At 40.8% G+C, this 27,933-nt stretch overlaps 1 protein-coding gene across 1 annotated transcript; it reads right to left on the reverse strand.

The window, feature by feature from the left end:
* Window positions 1-1,133: 1,133 nt before the first annotated feature.
* Window positions 1,134-26,595, reverse strand: TXNDC8 (thioredoxin domain containing 8). The gene is made up of 5 exons (XM_058523754.1): window positions 26,572-26,595; window positions 23,673-23,777; window positions 17,237-17,296; window positions 14,639-14,704; window positions 1,134-1,196 (listed from the first exon to the last, which is right to left on the reverse strand). The coding sequence occupies exons 1-5, from the start codon at window positions 26,593-26,595 to the stop codon at window positions 1,134-1,136; spliced, it is 318 nt and encodes a 105-aa protein (XP_058379737.1).
* Between the last annotated feature and the right edge of the window lie 1,338 nt (window positions 26,596-27,933).

Below are 27,933 nucleotides of genomic sequence, written 5' to 3' on the forward strand. Positions count from 1 at the left end.
AAGGCAGGAGATAATAGATGCTTGGGAGTTATTGGCAGGGGCTACTTTCCAGTACAAGGACTGGGAAGTAAAGAACACCTCTCTGTAGCAACAGAAAGGATGATTCAGATGAAAAGAGAAAAGCAGAGGACAGAAATATTCAGAAATATCCTGGGTTCCCCATACCCCTTCTCTCCTTGTTTCTAATCTCGTGTGAAGGCTGGTTCTATCTCTGCCTTGGAATTCTCTGAATCACGTTTTATTTTAAGTGCCTATAACAGTGCTTGGCACAGAGTAGGTGCTCAATAAATATTTGCTGAATGATTAATAGATGTCACTTTTTGCTTAAGATAGCATGCGTTGGTTTCATCTACTCGATGTTCGAAAGAATTCTAACAAAGCACATGGATCCTGTACTTTGTCAATATCTGAGTCATTAATGGCTAGGGAAAGCTGGCTCTACTCTGACTTTAGACCCCCAGCATTCCTCTGTTGGCAGCCCCTTGGTGGTCACAGTTAGTACAGAAGAAGCAATCTTCTTTGAGCTCTAAATGTCTGAGCTATCTCAGTTAAAAAAAAAATAATAACATCATAGGTAGTAAAATGACGCTCTGGCTTTTGTCTTTGTGGGATTTTTTTAATTTATGAAGAATTTTAGAAAGGCAATGGGGGAGAGAGAAATGACAGAGTTCTAATATAGGGCGATACATTGGAGAAGAATTTTGTACCACAAACAATGGCTCAATGGGGAAGACGCCTCTATATATTTGGAGTGCACCAGGGCAATAAGGAATTTATTTGTTTCTTGATCACTGTGAAGAATTCCATCGTTGGCAATCTCTGGAAAACCTTCTCAATGACCTGGTATTACTTAGCTGTGCAGGGCTTCTGTTGTGAAAGTCATAAAAACATTGCCTAAGGAACGTGCTCAGAGTAAGTGAAAAGGCCAAGTTAGAGAATGGAAATGACACAATCTCTGATAGTGCAAGAGTTTTAAGCAATTTTGCAGTGCACTTGCAAGATGGAATTCAACCTGTAAAGCATTAGGAGAGAGACCCATAGAACATTACAGTATTTGCTGGAAATAAAAACACAAACACATTTGCTGTAAGCCTTTAAAAATGTTGCAAGTGTATTCTGTCTTGGAGATCAGCTTACATTAGTTCTTGAATCTTCGCTTCCAATTTTTTAGCATCAGCTCCACAAAATTCAAAAATCTGTTCACAAATACACAAAGGTGAAATATTTATTGATTCAAATATTGCAAAGATGCTGAAGCTTTGAGGAGTTTTGTTTCTGTTTGTAAAATTATCCTCTTCTCATTTCTATCATCTGCAAGGTACTTTAAATATAAATGCACATTAAATTCATAATGTTTTAATTATTTGGCACCTTTTCAAAATTGATTATGCTAATGTTTTGCAGATTTATATGATTCTCCATAATATTCTTCTGAACTAAGATCTAAAATATATAATGGTGTTGGGAATGAGGACATTCAATCATTGAAACTTCTCAGCGCTTTTATATATTGGTATCGAGGGCTTGTTAATTCATATACATTACTTCCTGAAATCAAATGGCTTGTGATTTCCCATTCCCTGACTTCTACCCAGGCAATAGTATTATAATCAATTGATTCTAAGAAGTACATTTTCTTTTCAGATTTTCACATCTCTGATTCAGGATGCATTTCACATTGGATAGCATGTTCTATTTTATTTGGAATACTTCTCAGTAGTGTATAAAATAATGAAGCATCTGTCAATGAGCATCTTATATCTGATGAAGTATGGAAGTTAAAGACCCTTATCATTCATTATAACTTTAGTATCAATTGTATGAGGTAGTTGGAGAGAAGGAAGAGTGTGGGTAAATTGAGGCTGGGATTGAGTGAAGACTTGGGAGGTTTCAGCAGCCAGAAATGGTGTTAGGACTTTGAGGTAAGGGTTGGAAAAGTCTAGAACTAACTTCGATGCTCAGTGTGCAGCAGAGAAGAAACTATCCCCACATCTAATGATTCTGCTTCCCCAGGCAGCAGCATTCTGGCTGGGTGCTGCCTGTGGGCATCATGGTTCATTCTGTTCCTTGAAAGTAAACCCATCTTGTGACTCCATCTTGATCCCATATCACTTACCGGCTTGCTCATGAATCCACTTCTATAACAGCAAAGTGCTCTTTTGAATCTTGAGAATAGGGTTACCTAAGTGTGGGTGCAGAATTTCATGATTTATCTGGGTTGTCTGATTTGCAGCCATCTCCTCTATAAATAGTTCTCTTGGCCTTGGCCACTAGGGGAGGGTGTCAGAAAGGATCTGCGAAAGTCCCTCTCTCCTAAGAGTCAGGTGGCAGCTGGATGGTGCTCTAGGACATGAAGGGAGTTTCATAATCCTCCGAGGTCAGGTACCAAGAGAAGGTGCCAAGAGAGGTCCTAGCAAGAACACAGGCAGAGCTTTGCCACCTGAATGACTGGACTTGGCAGGGAGCAGGAAAAGAATGCTAAGCTTAGCCCAGTGACCGGAGTACTGAGCCCATTACCAAGAAGCTCAGGACTACAGTGAGGCAAAGGAAGCCTTAGCATGCTCCATAGGGCTAGAAGTTGGGAGAGAGGAGCAGGCTTTGTTAACACTTTTCACTCGCGGGCAGCAGGCCTTCCTAGACAGCTCAGTCTGGTCTTAAAGGAGCTTCGCCTCTTGCCTGTAACCAATGCTGGGGTGGAATGCAGGGTGTGAGAGGTTTTGGGGTTCCACCTCAGTCTTAGTCTATCTTTCCCCATGGGATCTGGAAGGGTGGGCATCACTTTGCAGTGGATCCCACTTATCCTTTTCTTGTGGCTTCTCTCCAAGATTCCTCCCGAGTCTCTATCCTCTACTCCACTGCTTCAGGAGTAGCTTGACTCCAGTGAAGGCGCAGGTTACAGCTGAGCAGAAGAGAGACACTGGCAAGGAAGGGATGAGAAGTTCCTAAGGTGTGTCTGTTCCCCATGACCACTGCCATGTAATTCTAGACAGTCTCCCGGACCCCCAGTGGTCTATAAGAAGATATGATATTTAATCCTATCCAAGTTAGCCAATCCTATCCAAATGTTATCCAAGGATAACATTTTTGTTATCCTTATGACAATAACTCTAGAAGATCTGATTATGCCTGCTTATGTTAGGACCTCCCCCACTGCCAAAGGGCAGTGGGGGGCCAAAGAGAGTTTGGGAGCTCCTAAAGATAGGTTTCTTTTCTTGGAGGAGACTGCCCCTCATGGCACAGTCTCTAGGGGTGTAAGAAATAGGAGGGCACAGTCCTAAAGGGAGATTTCTAGGGAGGGGTGATTTCCATGGCCAAGAGGTTATGACATGCCTGTGCTGTGACGCTTGGACGGCCACCAAGGGCAGCCAGAAGCCACAAGTGAAATAAGAGCCTTGGCTACTGTGGAATTTGACTCCTCCTCTTGCTAGGTACATTGAACTCCGCACAGGGCACCATCACCCACCCTGTTACTCAAGCCAGGAAACCGAGGCCACATTTAAAAAATTCATATACATTCAGAAAATTGCACAAATTCTAAGTATAGAGTTTGGAGAGTTATTACAAAAGAGAGCACACCTGCATAACCATGTCCAGATCAAGATATGGAGCTTTACCAGTAGCCAGACACCTCCCTCCCACTCATTACCCCATACCCAAAGGACTGTTCATCATAGGAAAAAAAATACTCTATGAATTTTTCACCATCAAATAATATAGTCTGCTTTTGAACTTGGATAAATGGAATTCTACAATATGTATTCTTCTGTATCTGCCTTCTTACACGCAACATGATGTTTATGAGATTTATCTGTGTGGTGGCAGTCCATTCATCTTTCAGTGTGTTTTAGTATTCCATTGCTTGACTATAACACAGTTTATCCATCTTGCCTTTGACCAATAGTGCTACTAGGAACATTCTTTTCCATATCTTTATGGGGACGTCGTTGGGGGCATATAAGCACTCATTTCTGTTGGGTTCTGTTGTACATCCGAAAGTGGGATTGCTGAGTTCAGCTTTAGTAGGAGATACCCAACAGGTTTTATACTTTATACTGCCAGTCTTTTTCATGTTAGCCATTTTGGTGGCTTAGATGACATTAAAGTTGTCATGAAATACATGGATTTTACCTCATCAACTTTCACCCGGACTTTAGCCATAGTTTATAACTTGTCTCTCTGTCTCCAGTCTTGTGCCCCTTAGATCCCTCTCCTCCTTGAAGCTCAAAAACACAAATCCAGTCATGCCATCCTTCTTTGTAAAATTCTTCAATGTTTCTCCATCACCATAAAATCCATGCTTCTCGCAGGGTTTCTTTGAATTTGTCGTATATTCCTCAATTGTCGCTCTCTGCCTTAAACTCGGACCTTCAGCAACACTTTATGGTTGGAGTCATTTATTCATTTAACAAATACTTAATGAGTGCCCGCTATGAGCCAGACATAGTGTGAACAAAACAGACAAAACTCCTCCATGGAGCTCATAGTCTAGTGATAATTTTATAATTTCATATGATTGTTGTATTATTATCAAATAATTCCTGACACACACCCATGGTATTTTATAACTCTCTGCTTCTTCTCATCTTTTCTCACTTGCTAATCATCCTTCAAGATTTAATTCATAAAGTCTTCCCTGAAGTCTTTCTCTGTGATCTCACAGTCCCATGTGCAATCCACTACGAAAGAGTTGATTTAAAGAGTTGATATTAAAGAGTCTTTTGCACCAGACCAAAGATGGAGACTGTACCTTATTTCTTCCTCCATATTTTTAGTACCCAGAACCTTACACTTATGTGCTCTATTCAATGGTTTTAGGCCTGAAGCGAGTTGAGCTAAGCTGATTTCTGGTCACTGAAATACAGGTCTGAGACTGAGTAGTATTAAGTTTCAGGGACTAGGAGTTACCTGTTTTATTCTTTCTCTGTCCAGTTTGCCAAAGATAAATATTATATTTGTGTCTCCTATCTAGCACAGGGCTTTGCATACAGGTGCTTAATAAATGTAGTTAATGAATGAGGAACAGTTTACTGATAAGAGCTCATTTCATAAGTAGCTTTCTTTTGAAGAGATACGTATGCAAGGCAACTAGCATATAATTTCTGCCCCTCATTTTACCCTAAATGTTTGGCTGTACCTCTCAAAGGCACGCTCCACTCTGAAGAATCAGGAGGCAATGTTTACTTCCCTCTTCTCAATGCCTTCATTTTACATGCACTGCTGCCACCCTAGTAAAGACTGCTAATTAAAATGATAAGCTCCAGTTTGCAGAGACCAATGGGATATGGGGTGGCTATCCATGCATAACAGAACCACCTATGTCCAACAGTCAGGTTTTTTTCAAGTCTTTCATTATGGACATTTTCAAACGTATACAAAAATAGAGAGAATTTACCATCACCCAGGTCCAACCAGAGGCAATTCTTTATGCCAAAGACATTCAATGGTCTATTACTATTACTGAGAAAATGCAAAGGAGCTGGAGACAGTGGTCCCTTCCTAACAAATGGACTTGTGAGAGTATAAATTAAGGGGTCTGATTAATGATGCACTCATAGAATAATTATAATGAAACACCTTGGCAGATTGATGTACAATTGGTTGAGTGAACACTGAAATAATATTTGGACCAGCTGTAGGAAAGCTCAACAATTTTCCAGACATTTGTACTCAGTTAAAAACAACAACCGAATGCTCAAAACAACAGCAACAATAGCAACACAAACAAAAAAGCCCAACCAACCAACCAATGCACGACACTTTTTTGGAGACAGCTGTAGAAATATTTGTATGTAAAATAAAATTTGATAATTTGAAATAGTGTGATGTTCTTTTGTCTCTTTATGAAGGGTTTACTAAGGCATTAAGTCTTATTAATAAGATGGGAAGGATATATCTAACAAGGGAAATTATAAAGGTACTTCAACCTTCCATTGAGAGGTGGACAGTGTTCGTCACTGATTGATCCTATCTTGGTTTTTTTCTCTGACTCCACCCAGACCCATTCCTTCCCCAGAACCACCTGCATCACACTGCAGGTGTTTGTACACTTCCCCTTTGACTTTCACAACACCCAGGGCAGGCCTTGCAAATGCAAGCAGCTCAGCTAAGGTTTTTGGAGTTGAGCAAAACCAAATCAAGAAGGCAGAACCTCTTAGAAATGGTCTGTTTTAAACAGCTTGAGTTTAAGACTTGAAGAAATTCACTTGAATTCAAGAAAAGAGCATATAAAAGCAATCTATTATCTAATTATTTTCTAATCGATATTGGCCTTCTCAACTTGTTCCAGCAGTGAGATTTCAGTAAAATACTAATTTACTTTCATTTTCTTGTAGCTGATTCAGAAACTCTGCCTACATAACTTTTCTAGAGCACTGGTGACATAAATAATGGCTAAAGTGCTTTTTTTCTTCTATGCTAGGGGCTGACAAATGTTTTTGTAAAGTGCCCAATAATACATACCTATTTGAGGCTTTCCATGCCGCATGGTCTCTGTTGAAACTATTCAATCTGCTATTGAGGTGCACAAGTAGCCATAGATAATATAGTGTATTTAAACAAATGGGCATGGCTGTGTTTCTGTAAAACTTTACAAAAACTGGTGGAGCGTCAGAATTGGCCCTCAGGGCATAGTCTGCCAATCCTTATTCCTTGACATCAACTGAAGTTGTTGAAGAGACACACAAAGCTGCCTGCGAGCTAGTTACTCAGTACAATGTGGCTTTCTGTTGAAGCACAAAAGGAGCATGAGTCTAATGTTGTGGGAATTCATCTCAAGCCACACTGAGAATAGGAAAAATGATTTGGACTCTGGCCAGAGGAGATGTCATTGTGCCCATTACTGGAAGTGTGGGATAGAACTTTGTTCTCGGGGATAAAAATGGTTTTGGAGTCATTCTCTTCAATGGCATATACTCTTGTTCTCATGTTTCCATTGGAGAATCTGCTCAACTCTCCAGTCCTGGGAAAATATACCCGTTTCCTATATCCCTTCACTGACTTCTCCCCAAATTCAGAGGCGAGCTTATCAGTTGAGCCTAGACAAAGGAATGAGCTCATGCCCATCCTCTCTCTTTTTAAGTGTTCTGCTCAAGGGACAGGTCTCCTGTTCCTCCCACCATTCTCCTACTGGAAAGCACATCTGAAGTGAGCCTAAGGTCTGCCTTTTATAGACAGGTCTGGAAGGCTATCGCCCTCTGTCCTCACTTTTGGGATTTGATAATTGTGAAAAGCAGCAATAGCTCCTTCACCTGGGCAGGTAAGTTTCTCTTCTGCAGCCCCGGATTCTCTCATAGGTGGGTCATCTCAAGGTCTAGGCTTCAAGGACTAATAGGAAGTCTGTTGACACGGGTCCAAGCTACGTTCTTTAATTAGCACAATTTAGTACTACTGCTACTTATAGTAAAGGTGATATTTTGATTTTCCCCATGACTCCGTGTGAGAAAAGAGTTAACGCAGTAGGTCTGGTTGCTTACTCCTTGCATGTCTCCAAGAGAACCATAAGGGAACCTTCACCAACCCCCAGGGAAGGTGGCCCTCTCCAGTGTTCTTTGTGTTAGTGATTGATGACCTGGAGCGATGGACCATGCTCAGCTGCCTTGTCAAGCTGCTTTGCATAAACACAATATTGATGATGTGCACCTGGTTTTACTGTTGAGGTCCTGAGTTTCCACTGTCAAGGCTGGTTGTGTAGCAATGGTTGTCTAGCAAGATATGTCTGTGTGACCAGTCCCCAAATAAAGGCCTCAGACCCTAAGACTCAAAAGGGCATCCCTAGGCAGAGACACTCCACACATCTCCCTGAAGTTCACTACTAGAGAGAGAGGGCATTCCTATGTGTCCTTGGACAAAGAAGAACATCAGAAGTCTGTGCTGGAACTTTCTGGACTTTATCAATGCATATCTTTTTCCTGATGCTTTTACTCTGTATTCTTTGTTGTGATAAATCTTAGCTATGAGTATAACCTGCTACTGAGTCTTGTAAGTCCTTCTGGCCAATCACTGAATGAAACACTCCTATATTTCAATGATTTAAAATTCATTGAATTTTAGGACTAGGACCAGGGTGTACAATTTAAGAGGCTTCAAGAACTCAGTAATCAAGATAAATAAGCTTTCAATAAATATTTTTAAAAGTTAAAAATTGATGCAAAAAACCCACGATGGACAAAACTTCAAAAATTCAAATTAAGACAGGATTCCACCCTATACTTGCCATATCCTGCCCTACTTGCCTCCCTCTAATCCTTGCCCTGGAGAATAGAGGTACACAAGTAATTACTGCCTTTCAGTTGCTAAAGCGGAGAGAGGCATCTTTAGCAATGGTGCTGAAGGTTGCTTACTGGTGCTAAATGGTTGCTGCCCTTCTCCAACCTTCCCTCCATCTCACTGAGTTCTCGAGCCCTCCAGTCAAGTAGTCTCTGCCAATGTATCAGTAGCTTACGGGGCTTTTAGGGATCTGACCCTTTAGACCCTTCAGAGGACTGAAGACCATGTGAGAGTTGTTTTTTCCCCCCCTCATGCAGAACCTTCTGTGGCTAACACGATCCTTAACAGGTTGAATATCACTGGGCAGGTGACTCCCGAATGCTAAGATGATTTCGCTTATACAAATATTGTAGTTATTCAAAGAGCTTTAGAGGTCTCTTGTAACCTTTATTTTCAAATTTCTATTTATGTATACATTTTCAGGGAGATAGGTGCACAGATAGATCCTGGGGCTCTAACAATAGCCACATTTTATAGTCAGTACAAAGCCCACTCCTAAAGCACTTTATATACATTATCGCAAATTTTCATGACAATAGTTCAAAGACACATGATATAGTCTGTATTTCACAGGGAAGGAAACTGAGCCACATGGTGGTGAAGGCACATTCCCAAGGTCACCCACTAATAAAAGGCAGACCTTGGGTTCACTCCACAGCTATTTGACTCCAGCGATGGCAAAAACTAGCCAGACACTCTTCTGGGGGATGGGTCAAGCGCTGTTTTTTATCAACTTGCACAGCGAGCATTTGGGAGGGTGATTCTCCAGGGACCAACCACCACCCTCTTCACTTCCTATTGTCCCACATATTGTTCTTTCCTGGCCCTTGGAGACATTGAGTTTGCGACCTCTGCTTCCAATCCTGTTCTCTTTCTATCACACAGTGGTGCTGCCTACTCGGGATTCTTTTTATCTCTGTACCTACTTCAAGGAGAATGCTTGCTGGAAATGACTTCCATGACATCAGCAGGAGCTCTGTGATCCACAAGCGTAAGGGAAAGAGCTTCTGCCCACTTAATATGAGAGCTCATTCATGTGTGAATAACTCATTTATTAGCATCTATGCACCCATATCCCATCACTCTTATGAGTGGACGTAAGTGCTTTGGGAAGCATTTTACTTTCATATCAAAGAATGAAAGATGGAACCAACTTTTGGCCCATATTTAGCAGTCGGCCAAGACTTGCTAAATCTTTGTTAGTCTTCCTTTCCCCGACTCCATAGTCATACACCAACTTTGGTCTGAAAACAATGTTATTAACCTAGGGGATCTACTGATGAGCTTCAGAGGCTCAATGAATTCCCTAGTATCATATGCACATTTCAGTTTATGTGCATATGTGTATTTTTCTGAAAAGAGAGTTTATAGTTTTTATTGAATTTTAAGAGGGTCTATAAACCAAATTTATGAACTACTTGTGATAGAATACAGTGTAATATTCTGGTTACAAAAATCAACCAAGATTTTGGTTCCCCATCTGGAAGACAACCCAAGAATGCATTTTTTTTTAACCACAATTAATCTTACTGGAACATGATGTGATGTCCTGAATGAAAACACTGAGGAATCCAGCAGGAAGGAACAAGCCCACCTTATTTATTACTTGGAATTTGTGATGGCTGTCCTTTGCCCTAAAACTGTGAAATAATTACAGCTGTTATTTATAGCACATTCTTGCCAGATGTGCATCCAACCTCTGCATGAAAAGTTCCAGCACCAGTGAATGCCTGTTATTCACCGTGGTCCTGGGTCATTGTTATAGCTTCATTTGCTTTAGTTTTTTAAAGTTTTGTTTTGCTCATATTCTACGCATGTGGAACATATCTGAAATGAGCTAGAATCAGGGGCAAGAGAAAATAACAGAACCATTAAAAGATGATCCAGTGTGGAGATGGCAGCCAGGGAATGCCAGGAAACTGCAGATAAGGGAGGCATTTGAGTAGAGGAGATAACCCTGAGACTCTTGGCAGCAGTGGAAAAGAGAAATCCAAGGGATTCCCTAAATCTTCTGATCTAATGCAAGGAAGCAGATCATAGTTCCAACTCTGTGTTCCATGAGGAATTATCATAAGGGTTTTTACGCAATGCACATTTTAAAAAGCATAATGGATAGTGGCTCTTCACCAGAAGTTTTACTAGAAATGTGATGACATTTCTTATAACATTCTTTAATAGAAATTGGACTCTAGGTTTTTTTGGTTTTGTTTTTTTTTAAATACTAGATAAATAGCACTTAACTGCTTCAATAAGTCAGTTTTCAGTTGTGCTACCCCAGATGAAAGATAGGAACACATTTATGGAAGTGGTTTCAAAGCAGTGAATTTAATTTTTCTCCACCCCCAAGAAAACCGTGAATGTCACTGGCAGCCTTGCTAGTCAATTCTATTGAGAGAGGAGGGAAATTCACATGGACTGGTCTTTTTGCCTGGCCACACCAAACTTCCTCTGGTTCCAGGGATTTTCCTGTGCAGACCTGTGCAGAAAGGCAGAACCTGGGGGGAATTTCAGAGGTCTCATGGTTTGACTGCAGCTCTGCATGCAATGGTAGAAGTAGGGACTCTGCAGAAGCCCTACAGGGGGATACTTAGATACCAAATGCTGGGGATTGAGTCAAAAGAAATAAAAGATTTGTAATACTGTCTTTTTAGTGTCTCTTCCCCTCTTTTCTCGGCCTTCGTCTTTTGCACAGTAGGCTGATATTCTTTGTTAAGTGGAGCCAGCATTGCAAACCTTTTTTGTAGGTTTTCAAATGATATCTAAATTAATCCAGGTCTCAATCTTTCTAGAGATATGATTACATATACAAAGTTTAGAAGTAGACTCATTTATATATTATGACATAAATGATCTCAAGTTGTTTTTTTAAATAATTCCGTAACCAGGATGCTAAGTTAGTACCATTCAATGAGAAATTCAATTCTCAAGAAAATTTCTTGGGACATGGGCAGCCATATTATCATCAGAGGCTTGCTGGGCAACTCTGGAATTCGAATATAGGGAGGTAGATCAGCTTAATGGACAGTGTCATCAATTCAGTTAATTTTATTTCCCACTCGCTAACTGGAAGAAAATTCAAATTTGAGATCCTTAGCGATCCCTAGATTGCCATTAGGTATTTTGCTCCATCAGCTCCAAAGGGATCCATACCCTGTAGACACTAGTTAAGAAATAATTGGTTATAAAAGGTCTCCCCACCCCTAATTGAGAGCTCTTCTACCTCCACACAGAACTGAGACCAAGCAGGGCCAAGCCTTCCCTCAAAAACATAGCTATGGATTCACTCAAGAGCCTAGACACATAATCAATTGAGAACGCAAAGTTTTGTTTCATAAAATGAAGAACAAACTGTTGAGTAGCAGCCATCAAGCAATACCATCTGCAGAGGGGATGAAACCAGAAAGCTATTCTGAGCTGGAGAGAAACTTTCCCTGAGTCTGACTGGTAGGAGACAGAATCAGGAGGGGAGGCAGAACTGGCAGTGGGATGCAGGGAAAAGACAGCAGTAGTCACTCCTTCATTCATTTGTCAACTTACTCACCAATTAAACACAAAATAAGTATTTTCTGTCTAGGAAGGATTCTTCTAGACACTGGGGTTTCCAATCAGACATGAACTCCTCCAAGTGCTTGGAACAGTAGGAGAAAAATACATGACATTAAGATCTGAGTCAAATCAAAATGGGCTTGGAAAGGTAGATTGGGTCAAAATTACAGAGAAATTGGAAATTCAGACTTGAATACAAGGGTTTATTTTTGATTCTGTAGGCAATGGAAGGGGAGGAGCATCGAATTTTAAATAAGGGAATGACACACATAAACTCTGCAAGGATCTATTTGGAAAAGAGAGCATGTGTGAACTTGGGGGTGAGAAAGGCTATGGCACTTGTCTAGGTTAAAGGTATTTACAGCTGGAACTAGAAGTAGGGATGAAATTACTACAGGAGAGGAGGGAGAATGGGAAAAAGATAGAACCACAGGAAACGCATTTTAGGATAGCAGGAGACAAAGAAGCCAGAGGAGAGCTTGGGGAGGGATCAGAGATAGAGGCCAAAAAAGGAGAAAGTTTCTAGAATATAGAAGCTGATAGTTAACCAAGGAATACAAGCATTGAGAAATGGCTATTTAAATAAGATGCTGGAAAATCCTTGGTGACATTGAAGAGAGTAGATGAGGGAATGAGTGGAAAATGAGAACTGGAAGCAGTCAATATATTCTGCTATTTCAAGAATTAAGACCACGAAATGAAGGAGAGGAGTCTGAGAGAACATTAGATGCACTCATCAGAAATTTTTTGGTTGCAAGTGACAGAAAAAGCAACCCAAAGTTTACATAAGAATCTACGGGGATAGCTAAGGCTTCAGGCATGAAGAGATTCTGGGTTCAATCAATGCGATTGGTACCTCTTGGCTTGACTCTGCTTTCCTCTGTATAGTGGCTTCCTTTTCAGGTTCCCTGTGATGGCATGCTAGCCAGAGTAGCTTCAACCTCATATCTTCCCAAGTTCAAATCCAGTAAATCAAAACAGAGGCTTTTACCTCGCTGCTTAAGAAAGTCCTGGAATTAGCTCTGGTTGGGCTTGGATTGGCTTGACTGGAGTCAAGGGCCCATTTCTGATGGAGATAGAATTCACTGATTGGTCTAGGCCTGGAGATGGGGCCCTAAGGAAGCACAGAGACTAAGAATGGGAAAGGTCATGGTCCCTGGAGGAAAATCAGAGAACTGTTAATAGAGAATGGAAAATAGTAGCTGGGTAGCAAAGATAACAAGTGTCCAAACACCAGGCTTAAAAAAGGATAAGTGATGGACAGAGGCCTGGAGAGAAGGGAGGGAAAGCAATCAAGGTGTGGTGGACGGAACTGATTTCCAAGGAGGAAACATCCTCATTTCTCAGATGGAAGAGAAGGAGAAGATAATGCAAGATGACACATAAACACTTTGACATGTAGGTGGGGGAGGTTGAGGGTGCATAAGTTAAATACCTTCAATTTTTGAGTAAAAACTCAAGAGAGGGAATAGTGTTATATTTTGAATAATTAAATTTAATTAATTAAATTAATTTAAATCTATTGCACCAATTATATTACAGCAAATACATGCAAACAAACAGAAACTGAAAATAAAATTCTACAGCTAGCATATCAAATGCTTCCATTCTTTATATCACAGACATAATCTTTACAAAGTTTAAGCATGAGTTTTTTAACTTTACATATATTCTTCATAACACTTTTTAATTGTATACTATTTGATAGAGTAGATGTATCATAAATCACTTAGCCATTCTACTAAAAAAAGCATTGTGATTGCTTCCATATTTTATTAGAAATAATGCTACAATTACTATACACTTAGTGGTTTACTTTTCATTGAGGTATTTCTGTAGCAAAAGTTTCCAAGAATGGGATACAGTCAAACACCGCATAACAACGTTTCGGTCAACAACCGAATATACGATGGTGGTCCCATAAGATTAGTACCATACAGCCTAGGTGCGTAGTAGGCTATACCATCTAGGTTTGTGTAAGTACACTCCATGATATTTACACAATGACAAAATCATCTAACAACATATTTCTCAGAACGTATCCCCGTCGGTAAATGACACATGACTGTAACTGTGTGAAAAGGAACGAATAGTTTGTTCCTCTTAATAGTGTTGCAAAATCCCCTTTCAAAAGGTGTGCACAATTGTCAATGCTTCTGTATGTAATTACTAGTTTCATCACACACCATGTGTTTTAGACATTTTACTCCATTAACGTCTTCAAGATAACGACTACCATAACGTACTGAACACTTAACGCGTGTCAGGATGGGTCTAAAGACTATAGTCATGTTAATTCATTTAATTCTCACAACAACCCTGTCAGGGGAAAAACTTGTTATGATCCGTGTTTTTACAGATAGGGAAACTAAGATACAAAGAACTTTTTAAGTAAACTGCTGAGAAGTGGTAGAATTGGTATTTGAACCATAGCAATCAGTACCCAGAACCTACATGGTCAACCATTGGCTATATTGCCCTGTGATAGTTTTTGATTAACACTACCCCACACGTTTTTAACAACATATATAAATTTGTGCGAGAATTTAATCATGTCCTTTTTCTGATAGTTCTGTCCCAGATAGGGATAATAGTGGGATATTTCTTATGGATTTTGACACGCCAGATGGTCTGAATGGGAAGATTTATTATAATTCACGCATTTTTTCACCCCTTGCCAATATGTAAAGTTCAGAAACTAAGAATTACATTGCTAAGATTAAAAATAAATACAGTTGTTTCATCCCTCCAGGATACCCCAGGCCTTTTTTTAGACTCTGATGGTTCTATAATCTATTTCAATCTGCCAGTTACCGTGGAAACATACCTTCTGGGCTTGCTTGAACATCTGAAATGTGGGTATTGCTTTGATGTGATAAGTTTGGGCCAACTCCTGGGAAGGAAAAGAAATGGCATGAAATCACAATTTTGGTATCCTCTCTCTGTACCAAGTATGGCACTTGGTGACTTTGCAGGAGGGATGCCTGAAAGCCCAGGGACAGCTGATACCCTGCAGATTTTCCTGCCAAGAACTTTTCTAACATACACGCAAAGCCTCCAGGAATGTTAAAATAGAAAATCACTGTTCCCAGCAGCCCTGAGCTTTCTCATCCCAGAGCTCTAGCAGAGGGGTGAGAGACGGAGGTCAAAACAGGACGGACTGAAGGACAGAATGAGCTCTATTTAAAAGATCTTGTGAAGGATTGCAGAAGGGCCCCAGTGGATCTCAATGTGGAGAGAGCAGATTGAAAAAATAAGAAAGAGTAAAGGTTTCTTTAGAATGCACACTTGAGACAGGAGGTGATGTAAAGGTCTTGCATTTTAAGTAAGGCTTACACGTTTCTTTCTTTTAAGCCCTAGTCATCTTCACTGCCTATCTTTGTGAAACATTTGGAGCCAATGGACAAGAAAATATGTCAGAATTTCAATTGTCTCAATCCATTACAACCTGCTTTCAAATGCCAGTTTTTGTTTATCTTATCTTGTTTAGAAGTCATAAGAAAATTAGCCACCCACAGGATCAACAGAATTGGACTTTTCTCTCTAATATACTGATCATTTCATGTTGCAAAATCTCTCCCCTGCCACCTCCAACACACACACACACACACACACACACACACATGCTCACTAAACTATAATTTTCATGACCACAGCAATGACAATAACTAATAAATTACTATCAAAAAAATTGTGTATTTTGTGAGCTATAATCAAAGAGCTATAACCAAAAAGGCAAACAGGAAAATGTGTTGCTAAGGATGTGGAGAAATCAGAACCCTCACACATTGCTGGTGAGAACGTGAAATAGTGCAGCTGCTGTGTAAAACAGTTTGACAGTTCCTCAAAAATTTAAACATAGAGTTATGTTTATGACCCAACAATTCTACTTCTAGATTTCAAGAGAAATGAAAACATATATGTAAATGTTTATGCCAGTATTATTCATAACAGCCAAAGGTGCAAACAACCCAAATGTCCATCAATGAATGAAAGGATAAGTAAAATGTAGTAGATCCATACAACGGAATATTATTCTGCAATAAAAAGGAACGAAGTGTTGATACGTGCTAAAACATGATGAACCTTGAAAACTTATGCTAAACCAAAGAAGCTAGTCACAAAAGACCACATAGCGTATGGTTCCATTTATATACAATGTTCAAAATGAGCAAATCTATAGACAGAACGTAGATCTGTGGTTGCCTAGGGTTGGGGTTCGGGGATGGAGGGGTCTGGGAGTAACTGCTAAAACTCCAAAAGCATTTCTTTTAGAAGCAATGAAAATGTTCTAAACTTGATTGTAGTGATGGTTGTACAACTCTGTGAATATAAAACCAGACACAGAGATAATGATCCTAGCTCTGTATTCTGAATGCACAGTATATGATTCATCTTAAAGGGCAATTAAACACTGTCACACTTTAATGAAGCTTGAAGAAAATGGGGAAAGGGAACTTCTACTATGTTCTGAGCACTATGTCATCTATTTTATGTATATTATCTCATTTTATATTCTGCTAAGTGTTATTACCCTGTTTTACAGATGAAGAAACTGACATTTACAGAGGTTAACCGATCATAGGTCACAAAACTACTACAGGGCAGAATGGGTGAATAACAGATTTTTTGTTACTATATTCTAAAGTTCAAATTCAATCTAACCTATGCGTAGGCCGCTTGTTATTGTTACTTTTCCTCATTATAAATGAACAAATGTTATGAAGAATAATTTTGCAGACACATTGCGTATATTAATAAGGCACCTTTTGATTGAGGACATGAGGCTGATTATTTTTGGGTGGGTGAGGTGAGGAAGGAAGCTTCCAGGAATATGAGTGAAGGATTTCCCTGAATTCCTTGTGATGTTTAAAAAACTCCACAAAAAAGCACAAAATATGGCAAGAGGAAAGCAAGGTACTAAAACGTTTGTTATGCATTGAGTTAGGTTTTAGAAATCGATTAATAATCTATTACAGGGGTGGAAATCATTTTTGACCTTGAGCCCAATGCCAACCAACTGGTTTTGTCCACCTGGAGCAACTCTGCCTAGCAGGATTCTGGGGCAAAGTCCAGAGCAAGTGACTGAGAACACTGAGAGTGATTAGTGAAGTCTGCCATAGTATGGGAGGGAAGGGGGACAGCAGGAGAGCCATATATTTGCTGGGTTTTTTTTTTTTAAAGCAAGGCAAAACATACAAGAGCATTATGAGGGAGTTTACTACAGCTTATCAGAAAAAATTGTGAAGTTCTACTTCAAAGGCAAAACATACAAGAGCGTTATGAGGGAGTTTACTACACCTTATCAGAAAAAATTGTGAAGTTCTACTTGACTCTAAATTGATTATATAATTACAGAGTCAGTGCTCTCAATGACATTACATTCAGATTTTACATATCTACATGAAGGATTTAAGATTCTTACCCGAGAATCGTCCACATCCACATTAGCAAACATTACATTTCGGTATTGCAGAGACATTGCCTTCAAAATAAAAGAATAAAAATTCCCTATTAGTTTAGTGTTAATATTAAATTACACGTTAGAAGTGTCTTTTGGCAAAAAACAAGAAATGAACCAAAATGTTGTTTAAGAGAACTAAGCATCGTTCTGCCATTTCGCTACTGCCTAGAACTTGAAGCACTGATGTCAAATGTCAGACGATGCTAAGGTCAAGCAAAGGTCAAGGGCAGAACAAGAGTCTAAAGAAACAAACCAAAGATTAGAGTTTCAAAGTTGGAAAAGGACACAAAGCAAAGAAACAACGAAATGCATGTGGTGGGTCCAGACTTATCCCACGCTAAGTAGCTTTCTGCTGGGGGTGGGGGAAATGTCTGCCTCCAGAGGTCTTCAAAATACAGATCTCTGAACCAAATACCCAAACTCTGCCTTTACCTTCTCCTCTCGGCCAGGCTTTTTGGGAGGTGTTGGGGTTGGTGCTGGTAGAAGCTCTTATGACCGAAGTGATATAAAAATATTTGAACTGACTATTAGCCTATTGCTTTTAGCCCCCATTGCCATACTTCTTGACTATGTATTGAAACTAGATTTTCCAGGACCCTTTGCCAGCTGTCTTCCAATCAGGTTCTGCCAATGGAAAGTATTTGCAGGAAAATGGAAGGTGGGAGGAGCTAAGATGCAAAACTCTCTTCTGCTTCGGTTTTGTTCTGGAAGCATCTTTGGCAGCGGTGGCAACAATGGTGTTGGTAATGGGTCTGGAAGTGGTGGATGTAGCAGCAGCAGCCTGTGGATGTCAGCTCCTGCGGGTTTTTTCCAGACGGCTGTGTTCATATTTTAAGGACACTTAACAGCATATTGATTTGTTTGCTTTACCATCATATCTCAAGCATTTCCAGTGAGTGACCTATTTCAAATGAGACTTCTCTCTGACGGTGATGTGAGGTGTCCAGAGCTTGGGCAAGCGGAGACAATAACAGACGGAGCTGGCACGGCAGGCTGCTCCCATGGAGAAGCAGGAAGAAGCATGGCTTGGGGTGATGAGTGGGTATGTGCAGACCTCTGTTGTAGGGATTCTCTCCTGTTGTCTGTCCATGGATCGTGACCGAAATGAGAGTTCTTTCTACAGAGGCTCATCAAGGTGGTGAAATCGGGGAAAATCTCTTCGAAAACAGACATAAAGGTCATTACAGTTTTGGAGTACTTTTCAGATAAAAAAAGACGCTGATTTTGATTGGCAGCATCTCCAAGTATGGAAGGAAAGTGGTGTCACCCAAGAACTCAGGGGCAATTGACTTGCACTTTTCAAGTCTGAAGATAAATGGATGTTCCCCAGTAGGAAGCACGGAATGGGTTTAACCTATGTGGACATCTAATTCCAGGGTCAGGTTCTATTTATGAAGTTTCCAGAGCCTCTCAAGTGTGTCAGGAAATGGACAAGGATATGGCAGTTGTCATTTTTGTATCACGTAGTAGCCAGAAGACATGGTACAGATATGGGTTCCTTGCTAGATTGGGATTCCCTTATGGACATTGCATTCCCTGAGTATCCCACTCCCTCCACCTAGGACCCTCCTTCTCCCCCTCCCCCATACAACAACTCTTCCTTCTGTTCTGTTCTTCCTTATACATAATCTATTACCATTTGGTCACCTATTCTGTTGATCCTAACTCTAAAATGTCTCTTGAACTTGATCTTTCTCTTTTTCTCCAAAAACCACTGCCCTAGTTTTGGTAAACCTGTCATTGAGATTGTTGTTCACCTTGGGTTACCTGTCTTCAGTCTTTCCAACCCATTCTTATGCAACATTGAAAAAAGTATTTTCTAAAACCCACATTTGATCACGGCAAAACCCTTCTTAAAATTCTTCTGACTCTCTACAGCAACTCATTAAGTTATAACACAAGGTTCTTCTCGATCTGGTCTCAACTTCCTTTTCAAAGCTCATTTGTTGCCACTTCCATTGTGTTCACTGTAAGTTAGCCTCACAGACTACTTGCCTGCCCATGACTACATCGTGCAGTTTCTCAACAAATTTATAACCTCTCCTTTTCCAGAAATGCTCTTTCCAGGGTTCTATGCCTGGTGATCCTTTTAGCTCACAGTCAGCAAACTACAGCAAATCCAGCTCTCCATGTAGTCTTGTAAATAAAGTTTTATTGGAACACAGTTTGCCCGTTCATTCGTGTATTGCCATTGGCTGCTTTTGCACTACAACATCACAGCTGAGTAGTTATGACAGAGACCATATGGTCCCCAAACTTGAAAATATTGACTATCTGGTCCCTTACAGAAAAGTTTGCTGACCCCTGGTTTTAGTCATCAAGGCCCAGATCAAATGGGACTGTGGAGTTTACTCAAGACTTAAAGCTTTATATCACTTCTTAAAACTCACATTTTCTTGTGATTCACTTCTTTGCTTGTCGCAATGCATCCTTCAGCAGAGACTCTGTAGGTAGTAAACTTGGTTTCCGTGTGTCTTGAAAATATCTTGAATTCCTCCCCCCGCCCCTTGAAAAATGGTTTAGCTAGTTAATTTCCATTCCACCTTCCTGCAGAGCCTGGAAAGAAAAAAAGGTCATGATGCCTTGGACTCCCTAGCAGCTAGTGTTCTGGATGCAAATTGGTAAAACGATACCAATGAGAGGTATGCAGGTGAGACTTGGAAGGCAGAAGCTGCTTTCTTTCTGTCTTTGGATATTCCTGCAGGAAAGTAAGACTGTGTATTGGGAGGTAGTTGTGCTGCAGGCTGCAGCAGCAGCAGCAACAGCCAGACTCAGGGATCCAGTGTCCAGGCATCAGCTTACTGGATGTGCACAGGCAGCCACGGTAGCAGTAGCTTCCTGACACTGGTTCTGCCTCCTTGACTGCTGCTCTGCTGATGTTTATTTTCCCCTCCTCCCATTGGTGGCCTCCCATCTCTCCCCACTTCCGATTATGGCAAAGTTAGGATCCCCATAGGTAGGTCTGTTCTGAGAGTTGTTCATGGAGTTCCAATCCAGAGCCCATTCATCCAGTCTTCCAGTGATTTTATAAGCATTTAATTCCTTGTATGAAAATCCTTTTCTGTCTCATTTGGTTTCCGTCTCCTGCTTTGATCTCTGACTGATAAAGTCACCTAGGGTAAGTTAAGGCTTTTCTGCAACCCCCTTATGGAGGATGAGCATAAAAAAATTACACACATGATACATGAATACATTCTCTTGCAAAAATTCAAACATTATCAGAAAAATAAAGCAAAACGTGAACTTCTCCCGTTCACAATCGTCCCTCAATTTTCACTCATTGTCACAGAAAAAGACTTGACATACGTCCTTCCGGGGAGTGGCGTCAGCATCATGGCGGAGTGAGCTGTTCCCTGCGTCTGTCTCCTGTAAGTTACAGCCAGTGGGCCATCCATTGATTAACAAAGGACCCCTTGCACAGCGCGCCAGAGCACCTGAGAGATCCAGGCATCTCCACACCTGCAGGTGGGTGGAGCGCACCCGGGCGGCAGTGAGCTAGGCGAGCAGCCCCCTCCCCATCCCCCTCCGCCGCAGCGTGGTCCGGGGCCCGATCGTCACACCCGCAGCGGCGCGGGGGCAACAGCGGCTGCAGGGACACAGGCGGCACGCGTGGCGGTTGAGCCCCTGCCCCTCCAGCCCCTTCCCCAGCAGTAGGGAGTGGCGGAAACGTCCTGAAGACTCCGGACAGAGCGGCGCCGGTGAGCCAGCCCCCTCCCCCTCCCCCGGCAGCTGCGCCGGTCTCTCCAGCGGTGGGAACACTTTTCAAAACGCAGATTTTCCCACTGGGGCGGGGCGCCCTGAGCGGAGGTTTCAAAGCAAACCGGCGCACGCCGGAGACCAGAGGCTGCACAGCCGCAGCGACGCTGACTCTAGGCTTGGCCCCTGCCGGCCCTCCACCCCGCCCCCCTCCATCGGTGGCGGGTGGCACCTGCGACCTGAGGCCTCAGGAACCATAGCAGAACCCGTGATCCAGCCCCCAGTGGCGGCATCCCCCAACGCCAGCTCTACCAGCTGTCTGGGCTGCATCCAAGACCCTGGGCCCCTGGCGGCAACAGCCACACCTGTGGACCCAGGGCCTCTGGCATCAGTGCTGCCAGCATCCCCAGACAACCAGGGAGCAGCAGCACCTGAGCCCGTGGGGAACGTGCAGAGAGCCAGTGGAGGAACAGGAGACCCAGGCCACCCTGGAAGCAACAGAAGTACTCGAAGCCTGGTGACCCCAATGGTGACACTTGAGACTGCAGCAACATTGTAAGCACTAAGGCACCAGCAACCTCAGAGGCACAAGCAGCACAAGGAGGGCACTGACAACGCAGTGGAGTGTGCAAAGTGCGGGCTCTCAGATACAGTCAGAAGCAGCTCAGAACCAAGTAACCAAAGCCTTGCCCAAATAAGAAAGGTGTTGACTACCACAAATGCACAGGCAGGGGATCAACTCATCAAGCACCATGAAGAACTACAGTAACACAGTAGCACAGGGAGAAAATGACAACTCTCCAGAAACCGAACTTGGAGTCACAGAAGACTGTGATCTAACTGACAGAGAACTCAAAACAGCTATCATGAAGAAACTCAACGAATTGCAAGAAAACTCGGAAAGACAGTTCAGTGAGCTCAAAAGTCAAATTGATGAACGGAAGGAGTACCTCACCAAAGTGATTGAGACTCTAAAAGAAAACCAAGCGGAAATTCTGGAGATGAAGAACACAATTGATGAGATAAAAAATATTGTAGAGAGCATTGGAAATAGAGCTGACCATATGGGAGAGGGAGCTCAAAGTGAGCTCGAAGATACAAATCTATATCCTTGTGTTCCCCTTTGTCTACGTATAATATAGTATATATGTTTATGTATGCACACACGTAAATGTTTACACATACATATCTGTATCTGTTTTACATAAATGGGGCCATACTATATAAATTTTTCTATATTGTGCTCTTTTTACCTAATGCTATCTTGTCTTGGAGACTATTTCATTATTACATATGGGTCTACTTGATTCTTTTTAACATCTGAATAGTATTTCAGTGTGGATGCACCAAAATTTATTTAAAAACTATGTTTGCGTTAGTCTGAATTCCAACAGAAAATAGATGGCACATTCAAGTTAGGATAATTGGGGGAGATGTATCTCCAAAAGGCTAATGATAACGAACTGTAAAGGTAAGGATGGGTGTAGGAAGAGCTGGAGGATCCTGGACATAACAGCAGCAGAGCTGTCACCACTCTTAGGGCCTAAAGGTGTGAAGCGAGGAGGAGGTTACCAAGCCTCAGATTTCATTGTACTTGATGAAAATGATTCTTGTTGGCTGTTGGAATTTGATCAGCTTTGACTTTGTGGCATGTAAGCATATTAATACTCCTGAAGCTGAACATTGGGGATTCTCTTAAAGTTTTGAGCGTCAGAATAGAAGAGCCTGTCATATTAAAATGTTCCCCCTGGATAGTCCAAGAATTTTAGGCATAGAATGCATGTTGAGATGTCATGTAGGCAATTTCTCTATTTGGATATAAGTTTCTTTTTACTTAAATGTCAAAGGTTGTGATTGTGGTTAGAATTAATTCACATGGGTTTAAGAGTTCAAGTCAAAGAAGATGAAATGTGAGAAGTCTTGCTGAAAATCAACAAGAGTATTTTCAGTTGTGTAGAGGAATCAAAACTTCTTTGTGTTTGAAGGAATAGATTTCACAAAATTGACCATAAATGTGAAACTTCTGCACAATAAGGAGAAATGAAAATAAAATGCCCTGAGGGTTTCTCTGCAGCATGTTAAATAAAAAATAAATAAATAAATAAAATGGTGAAAACTTTTAAATGGCGCAATAGGAAATTAATTAGATGAAACATTGTATAGACCTTAAAATTATCTGGAGACTCTATAAAAACAATGTGTACGTGGAAAAAAGATCCAAATGTAAATATCAAATTGCAACTAAGTAGAATATTTTACAAAGTAGATTAAAGACATGAAAGAAATATGTAAGACATGATTTGTTCTGATAATAGGGTTGAAGGATTGGCGGCAGTTTATTTTTTTATATTACAAGTATAATGTTTATCTGTAATCTATTCCAATATTTGGAAGTTCTGAACTCTGGAACGTTGGTAAAGTGTCATTATTATGAATAATCCATTCATTTGTACAATTGTACTCTTGCACATTTGATGTTCCTTGCAGAATTATCAATAGATAAGTAGTGTTAATCTTCTGGTATGTGTACTAATTATCTAACTAGATCTCAGTATAGTATCTTCAGGTTGATCAGCATGCTTCCAAAAAACTATGATTCCATAATGGCTCATAAGTGCCAGCCTTTTAAGATTTCCTGGGAAAAATATCTGAGGACTTTAATTCCTTCCAAAACTGTGAAATAGGTACCGGTGATACTTACATGAACAAGAGGACAAATCCGTTTGCAAGCACCACACCATTTTGCTGAAAATTGTACCACTACAAGTTTGCATCCAGCAGCTTTCAAAAATGTTTTGAATTCATCCTGAGACAAGAACACAAATGAGAAAATGTGCACAATCACTGAATCTCAAAAAGTCTGGCAGAGAATAAAATGACAGTTTAGTTCTTAAAAACCTTAACCAGATTCCCCACCCTACTGTTCTCCAGGTGACTTAACCTTTCCTAAACGTCCTGAGGTCATATATGTTTATCGTCGTAAGTACACATCAATGATAATAAATCCACAAAAAAAGTTTACGAGTCTGTTTACCAAATGGGTTGGTAATAGTGGTTGGTAATGGTTGGTTACCTTGGGGAAACTGTGATTGGCCCGTGAGAGATGAGGGGTGGTGTGTAGGGGTGAATGGTTGTTCAAGGTGGACATCTATTTTTTTAAACAGGGACCTAAACTTGCCTTCATACTGAAATTTTAAAAGGAGAAGAACTAATCTAACACCTTGAATCATTTCTTGCTTTTGTTTTTTGGGGTGGGATAGATTATTATTAAAGCTATAGTCAACACCATACATTTAAGGATTTGACATCCTTCTTGCTGAATGTCTTAGTGAATTTTCTATCAACTGTCCATATCGTCTAAGTAAAGTAAGGCCTCCCTTCCTGGAACCTCAGATCACTGCATCTATACTTGTCTGCTTTATGAACAGTGACTGTCCTACACTAGTTATTTTATACATGGCTTATCTCCTCACCGAGTCCCTACAGAACTCAATCCTGATTCCCTCCTGCATCTCCAAGGCCCCTTAACTGGCACATGGTAATATTTAGTTGATGAATGAATGACATGCTAATATACAGTGTTGTGCTCAAGATTTATTTTTCCTTTTCTCACTGGAATTGCAACAATAGTAGCTAATTTACTCTGTGTCTGGTGTTCTCTTCCTTAATCTTTACAACCACCTTATGGAGTGGGTATTATTATTATTACCCCCATTCATACAGATGAAAAAACTGAAGCTGATTAATTTTCTTGTGGTCAACCAGCTAGTGCACTGTGTAGTTGGCATTGCCAACCTGGGCAGACTGACTCGAGTCCATTTCCTTAACCACTTCCCTAAATCATCTCCTGAGTTCTTCATAGTAGTGGGGCTCACTCTCCCTGTCAACGGCCCTAATTGCATCCTGTGCTCATCCCTGGACCAACATTAAGATGAGGGGATGGGATCACTAATTGGATTAAGTCAATCCCAGGGCCTGTCACTGGAATTAGGGATGGGGTTAATTCCATACAAATGGCATACTGCTTATAATAGGGGAATCTTCACAATTATGTTGCCATTTGATTTGTTTCAAGCCGTTAGAACTGATAATTCAAAGAAGATACACTCTCTTCCTTTATCAATATTCCTCTAGGATAGAGGGTAATTAACTTGTCAAAAAGCCATGCTAAGCCACCATTTCTCACTTGCTTCTGAAGTTATATGATAGATGCCATCCTCACAAGCCCCCAACATCCTCCACTTCTCAGTAGTTGTTAGGGTGTAAATCGGCCAAGTTGGACCCATGAATTTGACTTGACTAAGTTCTCTGAAGGGGATACCTCATAGTATACACATTGATTCAACACGTACCTGTTGAGGCCTACTCTATGCCAGGTACTGGATACATTGCTAGGATATAGCTGTAGACAAAAAAAAAAAAAAAACAGACAAAACATTCCCTGCCTTCATGGAGCTTACATTTAGAGGGGGAAGCCGATGGTAAGGTCAATAAGCAAAATAAGTAGTATGTTAGGGATCATTGCTAATAAAGAAACAAGGAGAAAAACAAAGTAGGAAGGAAGGATGGCAGCTGGATTACAATCATAGTCTGGGTGGCCAAGGACCACCTTAATGAGAAGGCGACATTTGAATAAAGACATGAAGGAGACAACAGACCCTCAGGAGAGGTCTCTGAGGCAGAGATGGAGAGGGCTTCTCAGGGGACGAGTGAGACCCCAGGCTATTCTGTGAGATTCCTGGAAAATTTTTAAAAGTGCCAAAAGTATTAGCAAATGTGTGCTATTTTAAAACATTTTCTTATGTCAAAGTCACGTGGCAATGCCTCCTTTCAATCTGGTCAGTCTCATTTTTGTGGCCTTATGCATAGCTGCATTTGGGGAAAATATTAAAAGTCTAAATCTAAGGGAGTTGGTGGATGGAGGCCCTATGCCCTCCCCCTTTCCTCCAGCTCATGGCCCTCCTGTAATGAGGCCTGGCATCAGAATGTCTGGATTCTAATGCCCACTCCACCCCTAAATGATATAGGACCTTAACTTCTCTGTTAGAGGCAATTTTCTTCTTTGTAAATAATTATCCTCATCCTATATATGTATTTAGATTTGTTGCGGCAGTAACATTGAGCAATGGATAGAAAGTGGGTTTATAAAATACCACCAAAGGGATTGTTGATACTACTGGCCATCATTTTTCCTACCCCATTTTGTAGGCATGTCTGGGGGTTCTGTTCTCTTTCCTAGAATAAGAGAAAATATGTGGGCTCTTTTACTTCCACAGAATCTTCCAAGTACAACTAAGGTGGAGTCAGTGGGAGCAGGTACAGGTGGGAGATGTTAGGAGCCAGGCTGGGTCCAGCTAGAGTCAGCAAGAAATCGGAATCAGGGAGGAACAAAACCTTTTTTGATCAGTTTGTCTCTTGGCTACTCATCTAGACAGTGCCCTCCCACAAGAAACAACACAACGAGCAAGAATTTAAAAATCTCCCCTTGCTACAGAGCAATGAAGGAGTACTCGATGAAGGACATAATTCTTCAAGTTTATCAAATCTGTTCTCAAGATGGTCTCTTTTGAAATATTCACTGAAGCCAAATAAATACTTGCCATGTCTTTAATAATCCGCATCATGATTGACACCTGGGAAGTGCTGACAAAACTCTCCTAGCGGTTCAGTTGGCTTACTATAGCTATCTCATTAATTATAGGATCCTAGCTGGAATCTAAGGGTAACTTCTCTATGACATCATTAAACATGACATCCCAGAACCTAGAACTTTGGCAGACTCAGAGCTAATTTCACTTTTATGCCATGATGAGTTAGTCAACATGTGGTCAGCCAAGAATCAGCCAACTGCAGACCTTGTGTACCAATAATGTGTCTATTTCTGATGTTCTATCACCTATTTCCAAGCATCTCTCTCCCTTCCTCACCCCCTGCAACCACCAAATGAGAAATAAGCAAGGTAACATTAAATAGATGAAAGTTATTTTCATTTAGAATTTTGGAGGGATTTCCCATAAATTTGGTTTTATGAGTCGTAGATTCCCTAAACCTTCTTATTTTGCTCTAATTAGTTAGGAGGTAATGAAACTTTACTCTTGTGGACTGGATCAGGAGTTGGCAAACTTTGTCTGTAAAGAACCAGATAATATTTTGGGCTTTAAGGTCTACAGGCAGTCTTTCCTGCATATTCTTGGTTTTTGCAATGTTTTAAAAATGTAAATACCATCCTTATCTGGTGGGCCTTACAAAACAGCAGCAGTTTGCCAAACCCTGCACATAATCATTTGTCATTTTTCAGAATTTGATGTCAGAAAACAACCCAAACATGGCCATGGCCACTGTTTCTCAAATCTTCTTCAGAGCAATAATAACAAAAAAGAGAGAAATAGCAGAATTCTACCGTAAAACAAAAACAGCAAAATCCTTCTTTTTGGTTTTTTCATACATCCAGTCAGGTCTCTCTGGAATGAATTACCTGCCTTTCCTTTTTGTATGTGTTTGATGAAGTATGAACTATCAATGTTTCTTGTGTAGCCGTAGACCATGTTGGTTTTTGTAGTGGATATTTGTCAGTCGCCTCCCAGCACCCATTTCCTCCACTTTCCACCAAAAATACACTGATTTTTCTGTGGGCAAAATTATCCTTCCTCCATTTTACAGCAGCTATGCAGTTTGTATGGGATTAATCAAACCCTAAATCCAGCATTAAACTCTGATCACATTAATCCAACCAACAATCCTACCTTTAGGCAAAGGGTTAATGAAGAGAGAACAAGAAAGCAAGAAAAAGCAATTCCTAGCACTGTGACAGAGTTACTAAAATTTTCTCTTTCCCCATCTGGATATAAACAAGATGCTGGCTGGCAGCAATTATAAAACACATGGGAACCCAATCTTTGTTTAAGGCCAATATTTCAGAAAGCAGTGAGGAGACACAGAAGAAACCTGGGTTTTTGGTGATA

Source organism: Diceros bicornis, chromosome 28 (assembly GCF_020826845.1).
Source record: "Diceros bicornis minor isolate mBicDic1 chromosome 28, mDicBic1.mat.cur, whole genome shotgun sequence".
Lineage (NCBI taxonomy): Eukaryota > Metazoa > Chordata > Mammalia > Perissodactyla > Rhinocerotidae > Diceros > Diceros bicornis.

Excerpts from the sequence above, each read along its gene's own strand:
- TXNDC8 (XM_058523754.1), bottom strand. The coding sequence starts at position 26,595 with ATGATGCGGATTATTAAAGACATG. Across the intron at positions 23,778-26,571 it reads TGCGGATTATTAAAGACATG|GATGAATTCAAAACATTTTT; the intron begins GCAAGTATTTAT and ends TTCTTGTCTCAG. Across the intron at positions 14,705-17,236 it reads TGGATGTGGACGATTCTCGG|GAGTTGGCCCAAACTTATCA; the intron begins GTAAGAATCTTA and ends TTTCCTTCCCAG.